This window comes from Schistocerca piceifrons, chromosome 5 (genome assembly GCF_021461385.2).
Source record: "Schistocerca piceifrons isolate TAMUIC-IGC-003096 chromosome 5, iqSchPice1.1, whole genome shotgun sequence".
In the NCBI taxonomy this organism is placed as follows: domain Eukaryota; kingdom Metazoa; phylum Arthropoda; class Insecta; order Orthoptera; family Acrididae; genus Schistocerca; species Schistocerca piceifrons.
In genome coordinates, this window is record NC_060142.1 from 472,195,995 (window position 1) to 472,218,471 (window position 22,477).

The 22,477-nt window shown below is 40.3% G+C and overlaps 1 protein-coding gene and 1 non-coding gene across 3 annotated transcripts in view; both read right to left on the reverse strand.

Moving 5' to 3' along the window:
- Positions 1-7,328: 7,328 nt before the first annotated feature.
- The window catches only part of LOC124798566 (protein O-mannosyltransferase 1), a 163,266-nt gene continuing 148,117 nt past the window's right edge, over positions 7,329-22,477 (reverse strand). The window contains exons 14-15 of one of the 2 annotated variants that reach the window (XM_047262025.1): positions 9,323-9,516; positions 7,329-8,070 (exon numbers count right to left, since the gene is read on the reverse strand). In XM_047262025.1, coding sequence (XP_047117981.1) covers positions 8,052-8,070; positions 9,323-9,516 — 213 coding nt within the window. In that variant the 3' untranslated portion in view covers positions 7,329-8,051. The remainder of the gene's footprint in view (positions 8,071-9,322; positions 9,517-22,477) is intronic. The other variant, XM_047262026.1, reaches the window with a different exon arrangement.
- On the reverse strand, positions 10,475-10,546 carry Trnap-agg. Its single transcript has one exon. It is a non-coding gene; the product is annotated as a tRNA-Pro (tRNA).

Genomic DNA, 22,477 nt, shown 5'->3' on the forward strand with positions numbered 1-22,477 from the left:
ATGGCTGAGGCCCACGATCATATCCTTGCAGGACACGGTGGACAGCGGACAACCGAAAGACATGTAGCAGAGCGATTTTGGTGGCAAACCAGAAAGCAGGATGTTGCGCAGTACGTTCGTAATTGCATTGCGTGCGCACAACGAGCTGAACTTTCTCGTTCAAAAATACCCTTACAGAGGCTCCCCGAGGCTTCATGTCCATTTCAAATCTGCGGAGTCGATCTCTACGGGCCATTTCATAAAACACCTGCTGGTAATAAGTATGTTCTTACAATTATAGATCACTTTTCACGCTATCTAGCTATGGTGAGTCTCCCAGATCAGCAAGCAAATACAGTTGCCCAAGCTTTAGTTAACAACTGGATACTTAAATTTGGAGTACCTGAAGCTATTATCACAGATCAGGGATCTAATTTTATCTCTGAATTAATGAAACAGCTATGCCACTTATTAAAAATACGCAAATTACGCACAACTCCGTTACACCCTCAGTGCAACGGGCGCACAGAAAGAGTTCATCGGACAATTGGCAAGATGCTTAGTTATTATATTAACGAACAACATTCTTATTGGGATACGTATTTACCAATAATCGTGTCGGTATACAACGCCAAAACGCATGAAGCAACTGGCATGTCACCTTATGAAGTGGTCTATGGGAAAAAAATGCCGTCCCCTTTTGATGTAATCAGGCAGAAAAACGGAAAAGTCGGAGAAACAGTAAGAGATTTCAGTCGAATGATGAAGGATGTATGGAAAAAGGTTCAAAAATCTAATACAAAGGCTTTGGAACGACAGGAAAGATTCGGTAATACCCAAGCTAAATATCCAAATTACAAAATCGGTCAGTGGGTTATGCTTTCAACTCCTTACATAGCTAAAGGAAAAACGAAGAAATTTGTAACAAACTACAGAGGTCCTTATCAAATTATTGAGATCACATCACCAGTCAACGTTAAATTACAACTGCCCACCCGAACTACCATTGTCCATGCAAGTCGTTTAAAACCTTTTAAGGGCGCTCCAGATGTAATTCCTTCAACAATAGTGTCTGCTTTTCCGAAGGGTGGAGGAAGTACCCGACAAGGAAAAAGAGTGGCCACGCCAGCACAACATACAGACATGGCACCTTACAATCTTCGACCAAGAGTGCGAATGTCCTAGTTGAATCTTAGTAGACTACGGACAGTATACAAATGTAAATAATTAATAAATTATAATGGTTTATTTTTTAAGAAAGAAAAGTTGAATGTAGAAACATGTAGATCTGTAGTTAACAATGTATTTCCTCTTTTCTTTATTTTTGTTTTTACTAGGTTCGTAGGTCTATAACCATGTTTGCTTTTTTCAGACAACGCCATGCAAGCATTTCCTACACAAAACCTGTCCTACCTCAATGACTCCCTTGACAGTTCCCTTCTGAAGTCATTAGATATGTTCATAAACTCACAGCAAGGCAAAATTGATGCCAATGTTATGATGCAACATGTCTTAAAATTAAAAGGTGAACACAAAACTAAAATTATAATGCTAGGAACGGGTATATCTGGAACCTTTGTGTTGGTGTTTCTGCTTTGTACAGTTTCCTGTTATTTAAGACGAAAAAATAAGCCAAATAATAATATACCACATCATCAAATCCCTGTAAACTGGATACCACACTCTTAACTGGTGTACTTCAGTAGTTACTTTTGAGCATTAGTGTATTAATTTTGTTTATTGTACTTCATTCTTTATTAAACAGTCTCTTGTTAAAATAAACAATACTGTAGAATAGATATTCTTGCATTAGTATAGGGTAGATTAAACAGCTGTTGCTATGTAATTTTCTAAGTGCAAAATCTGTTTTTAGTTTATTCATTGTCATCAAGATTTGTTACACTTATTACAACCATTTATGTAAGAACTATGTGATTCATGACCGTACAGTGCTTTTGTAAAGTGATAAAGTATTTTCCACGTACTTAATGTGAAGCGTGTGCAATCTTCTAAGTCGAGAGTTTTCAGTGCTTGTGCTTTTTCCGTGTGAAGAGTGGAGGAATGTTGAGTGGTAAATTCGAGGGCGAATTTCTCCGAAGGGTGGAGGAATGTTGAGTGTTAATTAAGTAAATAAATTAGTGAAATCAAAGTGAACTAAGAAATTAGAATATAAATGGAAAACTTGGTTTAGTTTAGAGAGTTACATACTGGCATTCAGCGGGCAGAACAGAAGAAACAATGACCGTGGAGTCAGCGAGTTCCACATAAGCGGGCGCTGTCGATTCAGCCGTCAGGGCATCGCCCGACCGGCTCACGTGTTTCTAAGTTGTCGCATGAGCAAAGGCCCTCGCCTACATTCCAAGAGCCAATGACCGACGTTAAGAAGATTCTTCGAGAAGCCTTTCAACGTGACGGAAGAAGCAATGACCGGCTCACGTGTTTCTCAGTCGTCACATGCGATCAGAGGCCCCGCCTACATTCCAAGAGCCAATGACCGAGGTCAAGAAGATTCTTCGAGAAGCTTTTCAACATGACAGAAGAGGCAATGGCCGTGAAGTCGTTCACCCCCAGTGAACTGAAGTGAATAAATACGCGAGACGCGGTGGGCCCGAGATGAAGACAGATGAAGACAGACGGAGACGAAGACGAGAGACGAAGGAAGAAAAGAAGAGTAGCAGTAGTTTTCAGTCAGTTTCGGTGCTGAAGACCGTCATGCAAGAAGAGACTGCATCATGCACAGACGCACCAAGTCCGCCGCTGTAATGGAATAGCAAGCAGCAGCCGCGGCGCCAGAAGACAGAAGTTAAAAGGTATTGGAAGTCTGGTTTTTACATACCCGGGTGACTCGTGAGGACGGGAAGGAGACGGCCTCACATCAGTAGTTACCTGTGAGCTGGGATGAAGACCTGACAGCCGAAGACTGGCAAGCGGGAGTCCGTGGTTCGAGTTCGGGACACTGGCCTTCCACCGCCGCGCCGCTCCGCTGGTCGACGCACACATTCAAGGTATCACCATCCGATGCACGACGTCGCTCGCAATAATTAAACGGGCCACCTCGCGCTGCGCGTCTCCGGTCAGCTGGGCGAGACGGCGACACGAGATACACACCGCTACGCGTAATCAGACGCCGCCGCCGCCGCCGCCGCTGTCGCAGCAGAAGGCTACGCAAACGACACGGCTGCCGCTCTCCGAACCAGAACGTCCCAGTAAGATACAGTTGTACGAAACTTTCAATAAAAGTTAACTTATGTAAGAATGATGTTTCATTCGACCTCATACCCGAGCCAAGGAAGAACCCACCCTGCCCACATGTTGTAAGAGAGAAAAGTTAATTTATTTAATATTTTCCCCCTGACAGAATGCTTTAGAATGCTCATCCTGACAATTGACAGCATCAAAAGAGAAAACACAGTTACATTGAGTGACAGAAGTGTCACATTTAGTAACACAATTGTTACATTTAGTGTCCGGAAGCCGTAATAGTTGTTACAATATTTACTGTGTGAAGAAGTTAGTAATTGTCTTTTGTTTGCCTCCTGTTTGCCGCTAAATCACGTAGTCTCTTAAGAAGTAAAACCTCGGTAGATGATGTTTCCTCCAGTTGCTCTACATATTTTAAATCAGTTTCTAAGGCCTTGTGTCCTTCGTTGTGAGAAATCTTGGGCACACTTTCCTCCACTACATCCCCTTCTTCATCGTCTTCTTTTTCGTTTACCATGTTGACTATTTCTTCATCTGTCGCTTAAAATTCTTCATCTTGGACAATCCATTCATTTATGTCATCTTCTGTGGCATCAGCACATCCTGGAACTTTTCATAACAATGAAAGCAGGGTAGTATTTTCTGGTTCGGTCTGCTGCTGTAGATTTTCATCATCCGGAGAATTTTCTTGATTTTACTGTAGCAAAATTTTCCAGGATTTTGCAATTGTATTTGCTCCAACACTCTCCCAAGAGTGGGCCACGTCATAAGCTACGTCTTTCAAATTAATAAGGCGCAACTGCTCTAGCATGTCGTCTCCCTTGTCCATAGCATTAATTAAAGAGGAAAGCAAGTTTCTGCAGTAGTTTCTCTTCAGTGTCTCTAAGGTCCCTTGGTCCATAGGCTGACATAAGGATGTGATATTTGGAGGCAAAAACATGGCCTTTATATCTTGATCTTGAAGTTCATCTTCATTAGGATGACAAATGGCATTGTCTAGTAGCAACAGTGCTTTGCGGGTAAGTTGTTAGCTTTCAAGAACTTTTCAGTTTGTGGCACGAACTTGTTAAAAAACCATTCTTTAAAGATGTCTGAGCTCATCCAAGCATTTTTTTGGTTGTAATATTTCACCGGAAAAACATTTTTAGATACCTTTTTAAATTCTCTCGGTTTTTTTGGCTTACCTATCATAGACAGTTTCATTTTCAAATTTGCTGTGGCGTTACGGCATGCACCAATTGTCACTCTTTCTTTGCTACGTTTATAGCCTGGCACTAACTTTTTGGCCTTTGACGCTAATGTTTTTTACGGTAACATTTTGTAATTTTGTTTTTGGTTGTAATATTTCACCTGTAGTAACACGATTCACGTTTCCGTCGCACTTCACCTAGTGTAGACCGGGAACTGTCTGCTAGACCTGCCCAATGTGGGGCCCGGCCCGTGCTGCCGGAGTGTTGTTGTTATGCCGGCAGAGGTCGCGTCCAAATTCTCGCGTGCCCTCTGGTGGACGGGACTCTACTTGCAGCAACTACCGTCCGTGACGTGCCGTGCCAATGTGCGCCTCCCGCGATCTTTCTGGTGGCTACAGCTTCACCGGTAAAACATTTTTAGATACATTTTTAAATTCTCTCGGTTTTTTGGCTTACCTATCAGACAGTTTCATTTTCAAATTTGCTGTGGCGTTACTGCATGCAAGAATTGTCACTCTTTCTTTACTACATTTGTAGCCTGGCGGTGCCTTTTCAGCCTTTGATGCTAATGTTTTTCCGGTAACATTTTGTAATTGAGACCAGTCTCGTCGCAGTTAAAAATTTGATCGCCTGTTAAGTTTTCCTTGTCCAGTACCTTGTGAAGTTTATTCCTAAACAACTGAACAGCTTCCAAATTTGCTGAAAGCTTTTTACCACAGACATTAAGTTGCCGAATTCCGTATCTTTTCTTCCATCTATCAAGCCAGCCAACACTAGCTGTGAAATCAGGTTCACCTTCATTTAGTTCATTACGAAACTTTAAGGCTTTTTCCTGCAAAATAGGTCCCGACATGGGTACATCTTTATCTCTATGTTGAGTAAACCATAGGAACAAAGCTTCACTTACTTTTTCATAATCACATTTTTTCATGGTTTTCTGATCTTCCAAAACCACTGTCTATTCTTTTTAAAGCTTTTTCTGCCATTTAAACTACCACCTTTTCCTGTTTTGAAGCCATCACCACAAATTTTTGCAATAAACAAAGTGCAACACAGCCACTCCACTACAGATCTAAGTTAGCACTGAGGAGTGAGGAGTAGCAGATGGCGACAATGAACTGAGTATCAACAAACAACACGTTAGTCGCTGACCTGTTGTCAGCTGGCGCACGGCCGGCGCGGTGAAAGGGTCAGATAACACAGTAGGTCGGATAACTGAAGATCGGATAATGGAGAGTCTACTGTATGAAGTTTTCCAGAATCTACGTTGGAAGAAAAAACTGAACCTCTTTGGAATATTACCAAAACTCAACAAAATGAAGTGCAGGATAAGAAACACAATAAGAAAAACAAGAAAAATTATTTGATGAATTCGATTTAAGACACAGACATTCTTCCTTTCCACTGAAGAATTGAACAAGAGAGTTTCTTCATATAATGACTTCAGTGAACCATTTGACGTGAAGAAACTAAGTCTGTTTGAAACCCAGAAAGCCTCTCCAGTCTTCAGCAAGTCTTCAGTTCAGATTCTGAAGATACAACATTTGTACTTGCGCGTTTACACTTAAAAAGCTACATTTCTGATTTAAAGAATGAAAATGAGTCAAACTCTTTGCCAGAACTGTGCAATATGCTAGAAGGCAGCAATTTACACAATGTTTACCCAAATTTGAACACAGTTCTTCAAATATACTTGAGTACTCCTACTTACAATTGCTCAACAGAAAGCTCATTTTCCACTGTCAACCACATAAATAATTATTTAATCTCAACACAAAAACAAGATTGTCTTAAGCTATCTTGGTGTCCTTGCTACTGAATCAGACTTGACAGTGAATTACATTATAAAGAAATCATAAACATGTTTCAAATGATAGGGCAAGGAAAAAAAACTTTGTTATTTAAGTAATCAGAGTTTTGCCCCCCATCCCCCTCCCCATACCTTTCTAAATGTAATGTAACTTGTTTAGATTTAATTTTAATAACAGCACAATTACAGTGTTTACATTTATGTTTATTTTTTTGTCACTTTATTAAGTTGTTCTATTTGTAACTTTTATAAGCACAGTTTTAGGTTTGTAACTCATATTATTATGACAAGAAACATGCCCACATGTTAAGAAAACTTCAATAAACATCTGTATTTCAAGCCTGGGGGAGGGGGAAAAGTGGCAGTGGTGGCAGCAGTGATTTCTTTGCCCACGGGTGTCAGCAGGAGCCCTAAATATGAGCCTGACTACGAGCAGTCATTTGAAGGACATGTAACATAAATAATTTTCTTGAGAAGGGTGCACTGTTCATCTTGTTTTTTAAATGCATGGTTATATTAACTCCATTCATCAGTCTGCTGGGAGTGTGGATTGTAAAGACAAAATTTATTTTTAGTCCATAAGAAACTGGAAACACACATGTTTACAAGCAGATGTATTATACCTAATATGATGAAGGAGTGAGAGGTGCCTCACATGTTGCACTCATTCCTATTCTTAATGCAGTGGTCACTCTGAGACCGAGATTATAGGTTAATGCCAACCTTGTGACCCAGACAATAAATTCAAGGTTCCATTCTTAATTACACATAACATTCCACTGTAATAACTAAGAATGACAGCTGAAGCATGTCTAAACTTTATTGTGTTAAGAGGCTTCGCACTACCAAGAACCCCTGGTTTGCCAAAAATGGCTAACCTGACAGGGGATGCGTGTGTGTACGTTAATGAATACCAGGAGTGCAGCAGAAAATGGAGGTTTTGCTATCGCTATGTATCCTACTTTGACTGTATGCATGTTTACTAATCTGTCTCCCGCACCGGACACATACAAACAAAAACAAATACTTATTATCCGTACCCATTTAGATTAAAAGAACGATACACAGTCATGATTCAAAAGTAAATCTCTTTATTTACTGACAACATTGAATATAAAGCTTTAAATATAAAAATAAAATATATAATATATATATATAACTTAATAAATAAATTAATTTTCACTAATGACATTCGGTCCCTTTGTTACTGCATAAATAAAATTACACAGATTTACTCTGATTCTGTCACTGAGCTACAAACATTCTACATCAAATATAGTCAAGAAATACGCAGTCTTCGTGTACAGTTCTGTATCATAACATCTCAGAACTCAAAAATTTTAAAAATGAAGGTATAAAATGAAACATTACATTTAAGAAATATATTACAGTATCATTAACATAGTAGCAAAATCAATTAAGAGTTGCCATTTTCTCTAAGGAAAAAGATATAAAATTTCGTATAAATATTTTACAAAGTCTCAAAATATTAAAATATATTGTCTTACACAAATTTCAGGAGCAATTGCTCCTGATGATACAGTTAAGTAGTTTTGGAAGCACTCAGTAAACTGAGTTGCTCTGAACATTCATTTAATACGTGATGCAGGTCAACTATCATTTTTATATGCAAACTTGCTTGCAAATGACAGATTTATGAATTAGGCCTTACTGGTTTCATGTTACTGAAATAATAAGTACAACTCATGACTTTGTCAAGGCTGCCTTTCTTACTAGGAAGAGTATCTGAAGCCATAATAAATATATGTGTAGGTAAAAAGATAGGGCCTTGTAAAATAAAAATGAGCAGAGTTCAGTTTCAGAATTGCATGAAAGCCAATACTTCATATTCTGTTAAAATGTTCCACACTTCAAGTTTTTTCTTCGTGTCTGGAAAACATACAAGAAGAATGTGTTACAAATGAAGGTTCTCATCAAAAAGATGCACATCTATGAGTGGAAAGCCCAATCTGGTGGCAAAATAGTGTAAATGATAAAGATAAAAATTACTGAACTTCAACATTAGTAATAAAGGATGTTAACAATGAAAAAATGCAGGTATTTCTAAATTTCAGTAACACACCGAGGGGGATAGTAGTGGGAAGCAAGTAGGTGTCATTTTCAAGAATAACTAATTTTTGGAAACTTTCTGTTTCCATGCCAGAGGAATAAACACACAAATTAATAATCCCCCTTGCCTGTTGGATGTTGGAGCAGTGACAATGTACTGTGACTCCAAGAATTATTACATTTGAAACCAGCTTGCTAAGGTAGTAACAATGTTCGGTCTTAACCAATACTGTGGTAATTTAACATAATGTGGCTCAAACTGGAAGAATAGATGCTGACTGTACAATACAAGACACGAAAACTACACATTTTCACTTGTTCCTTAGCATTGCAAATTGTTATTACATTAACTGGTTACAAATGTAGTAATCGCCAGAATCACAGTTAATTACTACTGCTCTTTCTCTGAGCACATGTAAAAATGGAATTAATTATCTGACACACTTGTTTCTCAAGTACTTTTTGAGACATGAGTTTCAATTCAAAATGCTACCTACTTGTTCCCTACGGTAAGCCCACACAAGTGTGTAATGGGAATTTATAAACATGCTATGTATACTAAAGCATTCTAACAGAAATAGTGTAATAAAGGAAGTATCAAAGTATTTCAAATATTCCAAATGCACAATTCTTCAAATCTGAAAGTTTGGGGAATGTGAGAGCTATTCAAATATTCTGCCTTGTAATTAAAAAAAGTCATTTTAATTTAAGTGATTTTGCTTTTTTTCTCCAGTGTTTTTTACATCCTCAACAGCAATTACATCTCGGACACACTTGGCAGACTATTCATAGTTTGGAAATAAAATTTACAATAAAAGCTCTTTCCATTAGTTAAAAGAAAACCCAAACAAAAATGGATTATACTACAGTGGGACTACAAATAGTGTCTTGGCAATTATTCAAGGCATGCTTTTACAATTAATCATTCCCCCTTTTAATACCTTCACTTATAGCAAAATTCTAACTGTGCTTCCTTCCAATGACTCAGAAAGCGAACGCAAGAGCAAAATAGGCTACCTACAAAGCAATATCTGCCTGTAATCCATTTCAGACAAGTAGTGAACAAACTCACCTCATGGTTATTGCCTGTGAACTATGAAATCCCAGCTGTCTTTCCAACGTAGACTCAAAATGTCTGCTGTTGTAAGTGATGTCGTTCCATAACTTAGTACTGTAAACCGACGGAAAACAATAAAAACTGCTAACAACCAAAACGCCGTGGACATCTTGAAGAAAAAGGATACCAGCTGCCAATTTAAGACATCCCTGGAAGATAATTTTCAGAATGAATAATTTAATGAGAGGTGTTCCTGCAGCATCAAGCAGTGGAATACAGAAAGCATAATATAAATTCAAGGAACTGTCGTAAGTTCTAAACAAATCAGATATACAGATTAATTCAAAAAACAAATATTTATGATAAACACAAAAGTAAAAACATTAAACAAAGGTTAGTGAATGGTTAAATGATTCCACCACCTCAATTTTTTTCAGCTGTTGAAATACAGAGGTAATACCCTAAATTTCACTGTATATCAATGCAAACAAATGAGCGTTTTTGAGAATTTTCGTAAGTTACCATTGCCCTCTGCATAATCTACGAGCAATTTATAACAAATCACACTTGTGATTTAGTTACTGTAGCAGATTTTTTAACATAGTGTGTTACACCTTGTTTTCCCTTGAAGAGTAGCAGCCCTATATATTATCTGAATTTATCATAAATTAGCTCTGTTTTCGAGTTTGCTCACAACTATAACTAACATCAAAATGTTTTAGGAAACTAGGAATTTTTACCACCGGTTTCTGTGTTGCCTTAATAGAAATCTCATTTTGTTATCTGCTTCAATTCTTATAGGGAATTAGCAACTTTTTAGCTCAACAGATTAAAAGTTAATCAGCAGGTTTACTTCAAAGTTATTTGGTCACTGCACATTACACCAGCCAAAAAGCAGCCCTGCTGTGAATACTGTTTGCAGATAAGACACAGAATGAGTTGGCTGACGTTTGTAAGCAGCTGGAACTCCCCCTGACTACAGTCAAATGATTGGCAGCTGCTGTGAATTGTGTGTTGGAAGAGCTCCAGAGAGTCGTGTACCTGTGGTACCTACACCAGAGGTACCTCAAGTACTATCCTCTCCTATGGACCCTGTTTCCTATGTAGAAAGTACGGAATATGTCATTATTCACCCACCGACGTGCGACCAGTTTGCACAAAGCGCTAGGGCTCGTCCGGGATTTGAACCCGGGACCTCCTGCACCCTAAGCAGGAATCATATCCCTAGACCAACGAGCCCTGTGGCAGAGTGAACGCGAATTATTCCAGCAAACTGCATCCCTCGAAGTCGTCCAGGGTGCTCTGTGAATCTGGTGGGGCTGGCGGGGTGGGGGAGGTGCTTTCTGCCGGCAGTGCTCTTCTTCGACAGACTGTGTAGCGACACAGGGGGTCATGGGCAGCGCCGTTCTCGGAGGGGCCGTGGCCCGCGATCGGCGGCCTTCCAGGGCTATTGCCATCTTCATGTAGAACTGTGTCAATGGTATATCTACGCGTCCTGTACATGGTTGATGGAGACAAAGGATGACTCAGGGTGTTGTACCGATCACTATAACCAACAAGCTGAGGCGCTGTCTTTAACTGAAACTGAGCCAGCGGACCTCACTTCATCTGTTTTGGGGAAACCTGTTCTGTCCAGTGTCAGGAGGGGGCAAACGTAAAAGAGTAGCGATCTATTAATAATTAGCAGTTCAAACATATGGTGAATGATGTGGGGCAAACGTAAAAGAGTAGCGATCTATTAATAATTAGCAGTTCAAACATATGGTGAATGATGTACCCCTTAGGGAAATGCAGCAAGGGACAGGAAAGGTCACCAGGTGCACTCAAGTGTGTTTGCCTGGGGGCCTCATTCAGCATATTGAAGAGGCTATTCCGGCAGCCATTGAGGAAACAGGGTGCAACAAACTGCAGAGTGTGGCACACTACACACCAGAGGCTGCTATTCAGTACCTGACTGTGTGGTATGCACACATATATATATATAATAGAGGGAAACATTCCACGTAGGAAAAATATATCTAAAAACAAAGATGATGTGACTTACCAAATGAAAGTGCTGGCAGGTCGACAGACACACAAACAAACACAAACATACATACAAAATTCAAGCTTTCGCAACAAACTGTTGCCTCATCAGGAAAGAGGGAAGGAGAGGGAAAGACGAAAGGAAATGGGTTTTAAGGGAGAGGGTAAGGAATCATTCCAATCCCGGGAGCGGAAAGACTTACCCTAGGGGGGAAAAAAGGACGGGTATACACTCGCGCACACACACACATATCCATCCACACATATACAGACACAAGCAGACATATTTGAAGACAAAGATTTTATATATATATATATATTTATTTATTTATTTATTTTCAGAGTCTGATCCAGTCCCGGAAAGTATCCTGTCACAAGTGGGGCACTTTTGCTTCTGTATGTGGCTCTCCAGCAGGGATACGACTTCCTCAAATCCTGCCCTGAAATGAGATCCATCCTTCACGAAATCCTCCCCACTCCACCAAGAGTGTCTTTCCGCCGTCCACCTAACCTTCGTAACCTCTTAGTTCATCCCTATGAAATCCCCAAACCACCTTCCCTACCCCCTGGCTCCTACCCTTGTAACTGCCCCCAGTGTAAAACCTGTCCCATGCACCCTCCCACCACCACCTACTCCTGTCCTGTAACCTGGAAGGTGTACACGATCAAAGGCAGAGCCACGTGTGAAAGCACCCACATGATTTACCAACTGACCTGCCTACACTGTGAAGCTTTCTATTTGGGAATGACCAGCAACAAACTGTCCATTCGCATGAATGGACACAGGCAGACATTGTTGTTGGTAATGAGAATCACCCTGTGGCTAAACATGCCTTGGTGCACGGCCAGCACATCTTGGCACAGTGTTACACCGTCCGGGTTATCTGGATACTTCCCACTAACACCAACCTGTCAGAACTCCGGAGATGGGAACTTGCCCTTCAGTATATCCTCTCTTCTCATTACCCGCCAGGCCTCAACCTCCGCTAATTTCAAGTTGCCGCCGCTCATACCTCACCTGTCATTCAACAACATCTTTGCCTCTGTACTTCCGCCTCGACTGACATCTCTGCCCAAACTCTTTGCCTTTACAAATGTCTGCTTGTGTCTGTGTATGTGCGGATGGATATGTGTGTGCGTGCGAGTGTATACCTGTCCTTTTTTCCCCCTAAGGTAAGTCTTTCTGCTCCCGGGATTGGAATGACTCCTTACCCTCTCCCTTAAAACCCACATCCTTTCGTCTTTCCCTCTCCTTCCCTCTTTCCTGATGAAGCAACCGTTGGCTGTGAAAGCTTGAATTTTGTGTGTATGTTTGTGTTTGTTTGTGTGTCTATCAACCTGCCAGCACTTTTGTTTGGTAAGTACATCATCTTTGTTTTTAGATATATTTTTCCCACGTGGAATGTTTCCCTCTATTAAATATGTTCAGTAAACTAGATAAAACATCTGTAGTGCCATATCTCACTGAGGAACTTGAAACTTTCAGCACAGGTCAGGAGCATTTAGAGGAACTCTGGCTCAATTTTAAAAGAATAGTTGACCATGCACTGGACAGATATGTACGCAGCAGAACAGTTCATAATGGGAAGTAACCTCGAGGGTATACAGTCACTGTAAAGACACTTCAAAAGAAACAGAGATTACTGGATAATAACAAAACAATGTGTAGGGCTACAGATAGAGAGATGCTGAATGAACGTGTTTGGCTGTCAAGACAGTAATGTGTGATGCCTTCAATGACTACAATAGCAGAATACTGTCAAATGGCACTTCGCAAAGTCCAAAGAAATTCTGGTTGTACACAGACGAAAAAACCACCACAAAGGAGAATTGTTCCATTTCAAACCTCATAACACTGATAAAATGAAGTAAGTAAGTATTAGTGTCAGTGGTGTTGAGAAACAGCTCCAGGCCTCAATGGAATCCCTGTTAGGTTCAATACTGAATTTGAGGCTGAGTTAGCCTCTCCTCTTACTATAATCTATTGTAGATCCCTCGAACAAAAACGATGCTCAGTTCTTGGAAAAAGGCACAGATCACACACATATAAAAGAATGGTAGTAGAAGTGATCCACAAAATTCCCATCCAGTATTCTCGACACTGATTTTTTGTTGAATCTTAGAACATATTCTGAACTCAAACATGAGGTAACTTGAATAGAATGACCTCCTCAAAGCCAACCAGCAAGAATTTCAAAAACATCGATTATGTGAAACCCAACTGTCACTTTTCTCACACAACATACTGAAAGCTTTGAATCAAGGCAACCACATAGATGCACTGTTTCTTGATTCCCGAAAAGCGTTTGATTCAGTACCACACCTACGCTTATTGTCAAAAGTACAATCATATGGGAGTATCAAGTGAAATTTGTGAATGGATTGAGGATTTTTTGGTAGGGAGGACACAGCATGTTATCTTCGATGAAGAGTTATTGTCAGATGTAGAAGTAACTTGGGGTGTGCCCCAGGGAAGTGTGTTAGGACTCCTGCTGTCCATGTTGTATATTAATGACATTGCAAACAATATTAATAGTCAAATAAGGCTTTTTACAGATGATGCAGTTATCTATAATGAAGTACTATCTGAGAAGAGAAGCTGCATAAATACTCAGTCAGATCTTGCTAAGACTTCAACATGGTACAGAGATTGGCAAATTGCTCTAAATGTTCAGAAATGGAAAATTCTGCACTTCACAAAATGAAAAACTGTAGTATCCTATGACTATAATATCAATGAGTCACAGCTGGAATTGGCCTACTCGTACATATACCTGGGTGTAACACTTCGTACGGATATGTAATGAAATGATCACCTTGATTCAGTTGTGGGTAAAGTAGGTAGTAGATTTCAGTTTACTGGTAGAATATTGGGGAAATGCAATCAGTCTACAAAAGAGATTGCTTACAAATCACTCATGCAACCGATCATAGAATATTGCTTGACTGTGTGGGACCCGTACCAGTTAGGACTAACAGCGAATATTGAATGTATACAGAGAAGGGTAGCATAAATGGTAACATATTTATTTAATCCATGGGTGACAGAGAGATCCTGAAGGAACTGAACTGCAAGACTCTTGAAGACAGACGTAAACCATAATGAGAAAGTCTACTAAAGGTTCAAGAACTTGATTTAAACGATTATTCTAGGGATATACTACAACCACCTATGTATCGCTCACATAGGGATTGTGAGGATAAGATTAGAATAATTACTGCAAGCACAGAGGCATTCTAACAATCATTCTTCACATGCTCCATGCATTTATGGAGCAGGAAGAAACCTTAATAACTGCTGCAATGAAATGTACCCTCTGCCATGAACCTTACAACGGTTTGCAGAATATAGATGTAGATATTAATTATTAGTCACTGAACATATTATTGGCATAAGAATAAACTTTTTGTTAATTCCTGGCATAGTCAGCACAGAGACAAGCAATCTAAGAGCATTACATAAAGTTAATTTTTTTAAACTCTTAACAGTCAAGTTAACAAGTAAATAACATTAAATGATGACTAGATTCAATAAATTGTGTAGTCAGCTTCAGATCTGAAGTAACAACACAAAATTGCACTAAAAAAGAGTACCAGAAGGAATTATACAAGCCTTAATAATCAAAGCAAGAGGTCAATTACCTACCAATTATAAAGACTTGTGGTGCCTGCTCATAGAATGTGACTAAGACAATGTCTGCATCACAGTGGATGCTCATGTAAGAAACAGATCTTAATAAAATAATGACATATATAATTGACATAAAATTAAGTTGTAGAAGTCCTTGTAGAATGTAAATACCTTAATACCTAATGATTAAAGGAGACAACTCACCAAAAAGCAGCCGTGTTGAGTTGTAGATACGCACACACATAAGAAAGAACGCTACAGTAAAATAAACACACACATCTATTCTCTCACATGGTGCTAGCTAGACTCACAGTGAGTCTAGCTGGCTCCATGTGGATGTGTGCGTGCATGCGCAAGTGCACACTGGTTGCTTGTGTGTATTTTTAACTCTGAAAGCTAGTACATTTTCTTTCTTTTGTGTGTGCCTATCGACATATCAACAACTCAAAGCTTCTGCTCCTCGGCAAGTGGTGTCCATTAATCCTCAAGTATTGGGATCAAATATTAAGTTTTCAAGACTTAAGAAATAAACAAAGACATCAATACAAACTAGAATAATAAATGCAATAAATCAAGAACAATTGCCCATTTCCAAGTCTGCACTGACATACAGTATTATGCGTACAGTATTGTTACACCGTTTATTTGTCAACCAAACCATGTTATGTACATCAATGCTTACCCGTTTAGTAGCATGTGACCCATTCAGAGTTGTAAGCAGACTAAATGGCGATAAATGATGGTGCAGGCCCACAAAGAAAGGCAACATTTCAACAGGCGACACGTAAATACACAGTTACAACAAATCGACCAATAAACAGTGAATAAATAATACATACCTAACATCATAACACAATACAAATGTTTAGAAAAATTCAAGTAAAAATAATGCATACAACGTTAATACATAAGTTTTTTGACCATTGATATTTGATACAAATACAGATCATGGAGGAAGAACAGGGTATGCAATAAATAACTAAACAGAAGACAATGTAGACTAGACTGTAACACATGTGCAACACCAGCACTCCACAGGTATGCGTGTCACACCTGACATTTATTCTGAAGGGCTGGGCGAAGTTGGTGTTCAACAAGCAGAAATAACAGCATATTCCAAAGTACAGTGACAAGATAACAATATATTTATAAAAGATCATAAAAATATTGTATTCTATTTCATGACAATTTTCAATCAGATTTTCCGCTGTATTCTATTTTGTACTGATGTCTTTATTATTTCTTAGATCTTGAATACCTGATGTTTTTATCTCTCAATGGTATATGCCATAATTTTATTGAGATCTGTCCATTACACGAACATCCATTGTGATGCAGACATTGTGTCTTAGTCTAATTTTATGAGCAGACACTTCATGTTTTTCTTATAACTGGTATGTAACTGACCTTCTGCATAAACAGGGTGTCCCAGGATTGTGAATCAAAAACCTTCTTCTGCAAGTTCCTTGCTTTCCATTTTGGGAAGAGGTATTACAGACCAAAACATGAAAAAGTTGTCCAGTAAACTTGGGTTCTAAAGTGCATACCTTAAGAACTTTAAGCACTTGTTCAGTGGAAGAGATGTGTTTCACATTAGTGAAAATGAACAGGTGCTCAAAGCTCAAAGTATGCATTTTAGAGATCATGTTTATTTGGCAATTTTTTCTTGTTTTGGTCCATATTACCTCCTCCCAAAATATGGCAAGCAAAGAATTTGCCACAAAAGATATGTGCTTCACAGTAGTGTGAAGTGCTCATAGCTCTTATGGTATGCATTTTACTACACTTTTTTGCTTGGAATGGTCATTCCTGTCATATCCTTGAATATTAGCTATACTTCTCAGGGCACCCTGTATATTAAGATTTATGTAATTCCTTCTGGTGCTCTCTTGTAGTAAAATTTTCTGTTATTATTCCAGATCTGAAGATGACAATATAATCAGCTGAATAACGTTGCTCACTTGCAATCTTGACTTTTAAAATATTTTATTAAAATTTTTTTTAAGCTTATGTTACAATTTTTCCAAGCGTAACACTATATTGTTCTTAACTTGGGCATGGCCAGCATTTCCCACAAAAGAAACTATTCTTTTGGATGAATGACACACTATAACCCAAGAACTTGATCAAACAGCTCACTAGAGACAAGTTATTGCATCTTCTTGTTACTTGTGAGTTGTTTCACTGATTTATAATTTTTGTAACCACATCTACTAGTGTGTGAACAACAATGTGTCCTGCATGGATACATACCAGCATAGCGTTTTACCCACAAGAATATTAGTCTTTACACAATATCTCAGTCATGCAGGCCCTTAAAAATCACCTCCTACGAACATACTAACTATTACAAGGGATCAAAAACAAACATGTGTTTAGTCTTTTTTTGTGCACAGGTCCCCTGCTGCTGTATATTTCTTGAGGTAAGTAATTTTCCTGCATAGGCCATGCTTTTGTTTTCAGATAAACACTGATCTATATTAACGACATAGGAGACAATCTCAGAATCCATCTTAGATTGTTTGCAGATGATGCTGTCATTTACCATCTTGTAAAGTCATCAGATGACCAAAACAAATTGCAAAATGATTTAGATATTTGTATGGTGCGAAAAGTGGCAACTGACTCTGAATAAAGAAAAGTGTGAAGTTATTCTCATGAGTACTAAAAGAAATCCGCTAAATTTCAATTACACGATAAGTCGCACAAATCTGAAGGTTGTAGATTCAACTAAATACTTAGGGATTACAATTACAAATACCCTAAACTGGAACGATCACATAAATAATGTTGTGGGTACAGCCAACGAAAGACTACAATTCATTGGCAGAACACTTAGAAGGTGCAACAGGTCTGCTAAACAGACTGCTTACCCCACGCTTGTCTGTCCTATTCTGGAGTATTGCTGTGTTGTGTGGGATCCACATCAGATGGGACTGACGGATGAAAAAGAAGGGCAGCTTGTTTTGTATTATTGCGAAGTAGGGGAGATAGTGTCACAGACATGATACGTGAACTGGAGTGGCAATCATTAAAACAAAGGAGTATTTTGTTGCGATGGGATTTTCTCATGAAATTTCAATCACCAGTTTTCCTCTCTGATTGTGAAAACATTCTGCTGGCACCCACCTACATAGGAAGAAATGATCATCACAATAAAATAAGAGGCTCGCACAGAAAAATTTAAGTGCACGTTTTTCTCACGTGCCGTTCGGCAGTGGAGCAGTAAAGACACAGCTTGAAGGTGGTTCACTGAACCCTCTGCCAGGCACTTTATTGTGAATAGCAGAGTAATCACGTAGATGTAGATGTATTTCAGTTTGTGAATTGGACCTGAAGTCCCAGTATAGGTGCGCAACCATAGTAACAGTAACTTTAAAACATTTTAAAATTCATTTTCATAATTACTTTATTATTGAGCAATTAGCTAATTTTGTCCCCTAGAACTACATCTTGGCAAAATTGTTACATTCATAATGTATCTAAAAAGAAAGATGATGAAACTTACCAAACAAAAGCGCTGGCAGGTCGATAGACACACAAACACAAACATACACACAAAATTCTAGCTTTCGCAACCAATGGTTGCCTCGTCAGGAAAGAGGGAAGGAGAAGGAAAGACAAAAGGATATGGGTTTTAAGGGAGAGGGTAAGGAGTCATTCCAATCCCGGGAGCGGAAAGACTTACCTTAGGGGGAAAAAAAGGACAGGTATACACTCGCGCGCACACACACATATCCATCCACACATACACAGACACAAGCAGACATTTGTAAAGGCAAAGAGTTTGGGCAGAGATGTCAGTTGAGGCGGAAGTACAGAGGCAAAGATGTTGCTGAATGACAGATGAGGTATGAGAGGCGGCAACTTGAAATTAGCGGAGGTTGAGGCCTGGCGGGTAACGAGAAGAGAGGATATACTGAAGGGCAAGTTCCCATCTCCGGAGTTCTGACAGGTTGGTGTTAGTGGGAAGTATCCAGATAACCCGGACAGTGTAACACTGTGCCAAGATGTGCTGGCCGTGCACCAAGGCATGTTTAGCCACAGGGTGATCCTCATTACCAACAAACACTGTCTGCCTGTGTCCATTCATGCGAATGGACAGTTTGTTGCTGCTCATTCCCACATAGAACGCTTCACAGTGTAGGCAGGTCAGTTGGTAAATCACGTGGGTGCTTTCACATGTGGCTCTGCCTTTGATCGTGTACACCTTCCGGGTTACAGGACTGGAATAGGTGGTGGTGGGAGGGTGCATGGGACAGGTTTTACACCGGGGGCGGTTACAGGGGTAGGAGCCAGAGGGTAGGGAAGGTGGTTTGGGGATTTCATAGGGATGAACTAAGAGGTTGCGAAGGTTAGGTGGACGGCGGAAAGACACTCTTGGTGGAGTGGGGAGGATTTCATGAAGGATGGATCTCATTTCAGGGCAGGATTTGAGGAAGTCGTATCCCTGCTGGAGAGCCACATTCAGAATCTGATCCAATCCCGGAAAGTATCCTGTCACAAGTGGGGCACTTTTGGGGTTCTTCTGTGGAAGGTTCCGGGTTTGAGGAGATGAGGATGTGGCTCTGGTTATTTGCTTCTGTACCAGGTCGGGAGGGTAGTTACGGGATGCAAAAGCTGTTTTCAGGTTGTTGGTGTAATGGTTCAAGGATTCCGGACTGGAGCAGATTCGTTTGCCACGAAGACCTAGGCTGTAGGGAAGGGACCGTTTGATGTGGAATGGGTGGCAGCTGTCATAATGGAGGTACTGTTGCTTGTTGGTGGGTTTAATGTGGACGGACGTGTGAAGCTGGCCATTGGACAGGTGGAGGTCAACGTCAAGGAAAGTGGCATGGGATTTGGAGTAGGACCAGGTGAATCTGATGGAACCAAAGGAGTTAAGGTTGGAGAGGAAATTCTGGAGTTCTTCTTCACTGTGAGTCCAGATCACGAAAATGTCATCAATAAATCTGTACCAAACTTCGGGTTGGCAGGCCTGGGTACCAGGAAGGCTTCCTCTAAGCGACCCATGAATAGGTTGGCATACGAGGGGGCCATCCTGGTACCCATGGCTGTTCCCTTTAATTGTTGGTATGTCTGGCCTTCAAAAGTGAAGAAGTTGTGGGTCAGGATGAAGCTGGCTAAGGTAATGAGGAAAGAGGTTTTAGGTAGGGCGGCAGGTGATCGGCGTGAAAGGAAGTGCTCCATCGCAGCGAGGCCCTGGACATGCGGAATATTTGTGTATAAGGAAGTGGCATCAATGGTTACAAGGATGGTTTCCGCGGGTAACAGACTGGGTAGGGATTCCAGGCGTTTGAGAAAGTGGTTGGTGTCTTTGATGAAGGATGGGAGACTGCATGTAATGGGTTGAAGGTGTTGATCTACGTAGGCAGAGATGCGTTCGGTGGGGGCTTGGTAACCAGCTACAATGGGACGGCCGGGATGATTGGGTTTGTGAATTTTGGGAAGAAGGTAGAAGGTAGGGGTGCGGGGTGTTGGTGGGGTCAGGAGGTTGATGGAGTCGGGTGAAATATATTCCACACATCAATGTTGTGAAGTCTACATGTAAAACGGAAGAAGTGCAACCCTTATGTGGGTTTTTACATGGTGGGAGAATACATAACACATTGAAATACGTTAGTTTACATTGTGCTGTCTGCACCTTAAGATCAATTAGGAATGGCATCAGATGCTGTTTACCCACAACAATGTGTGGAATATATTGTGCTATGCACATATAAGCTTCTATGGTGATATGTGATGTAGCTATATAATGCCCAAGAATGTCAAATTAGCTAACTGCTAATGAAATGTAGTGTTTATTTTGAAATAAAAGAACAACCTATGCAGGAGAATGAATACCTTTAAAAATTGCAAATCATACAAACTTACTATTTTTATCATCACTGCTTACAGCTAAATACCTTCTGTATCATTGGCAAAAGTGGATATCGATCGATTGCAGTGCAGACGCACTGCATCTTGTGAGTGACAAACACCACCAGGGCTGTATGTGCCAAGTCACACAGGATGAACCACTCCCCGGGCCACACAGGCAGCTTCTAGTTCAATCTTGTATAGTATGCTGCATGAATTACTACCATTCACATCTTACTGCTATTTGGAATATCACACTGCCTTGGACACTGACTTTCTAGTTCCCACTCTCTGTTTCTATTCAGTGCCAAGCTCACAACGATTTTGGCTCTGTTTATGGATTACGCATTTGTGTCAAGAGCGAACAGCAAAGTAGCAATGAGGTCTTACCCCACTCTCCTCTCTGCAACATGTTCACACCAAGTTCCAGTGTTATAGATTCCAAGTTTCTGGAACTTTGACAGCAACAGTTCTAACAGCAGCAGCAACCATCTACGGCTGAACACTGATCAGTTTGTTTCCCCTCAGCATCAAGTGACCTTTTTTGAAATGTTAATTGGGCTGGTCAAGAATTGCTCTCCCTCCTTGGCATTGTGGCATTCTTCATATGAGTCACAGAAGCTCCAGTTCTGCTCTGACTGCAGCAACCAGTATTCCACAAACAACTGCCCACACACGACAGCGGACTGCTGGACTGCAAAAAGCCACCTTGCACCAGTGCATCAATGAGTGGCCCGCTGGCCACACACTCAGCTGCAGCATGGGGACACCTCATCGGTCAACAGCATCACAGTGCAGAGCAGGCAGTTTCCCAGCTGCCTCTAAAGGTTACATAGAACTTGACGCTTTCCAGTTGATCCGCAGACTTCCAGCTGGACACCAGTGTTTCCATGTCGTTAATCAATGAGGGCATGTATTGGTAGCTGAGCTCTCCTTCGCTGCAAAGGGTTCAGTGTTAGATTGGGTCTTACTGCCACAAGGCCAGTATGCTCCTCAATGAACTGTTGCTGGCAGCTAAGTACAGGAACATTGAAAGTGTACTAACATTCTTAGTTGTGTGCTCCCCTATTGATGCCAACATTTTCGGCTGAGATGTCTTTCCCTGATTTTGGTAAATGGGACCATATTTAATTTAGTTTCAGAAACAGTACCTCTTTCTGACCTTGATGCCCTGTGCAGATTTTTTTAACCAATGCTCAGGTGTGCAAGAATTTTAATGCTATAAAGCTTTCAGCAGTGCCACAATTCTGTAGAGCTTGTCTGCTATCATTTGGCGTTAGGAAGGCAAGCAGAACTCTCACAGCTTCAGAACCTTGGTGCCATTTTCATGGTTTCAACTACTTTGGTTGTCTTTAAAAAATCTAGTAGGTCTTTACTTGTTTGTGGTTAGTTTAAATCCAACACTGATCTCTATCCTATGCCTTGCCCACATGATCTGTTGACTAACCTGGCCAAGGGGCAACTATTTCTCAAACATGTATCAAAAGGAAGCATATCTACAACTGTCACTTGATGAGGCATTGTGTCAAGTTGTTAATCTTAAATATGCCGTTAGGTTTACACAGGTACAACAGCTTCCCATTTGGGTTGTATTGCACCTGCAATTTCCCAGAAGTATTTAGAACTATCCATTCAAGGTATTGCGAACTGTGGTA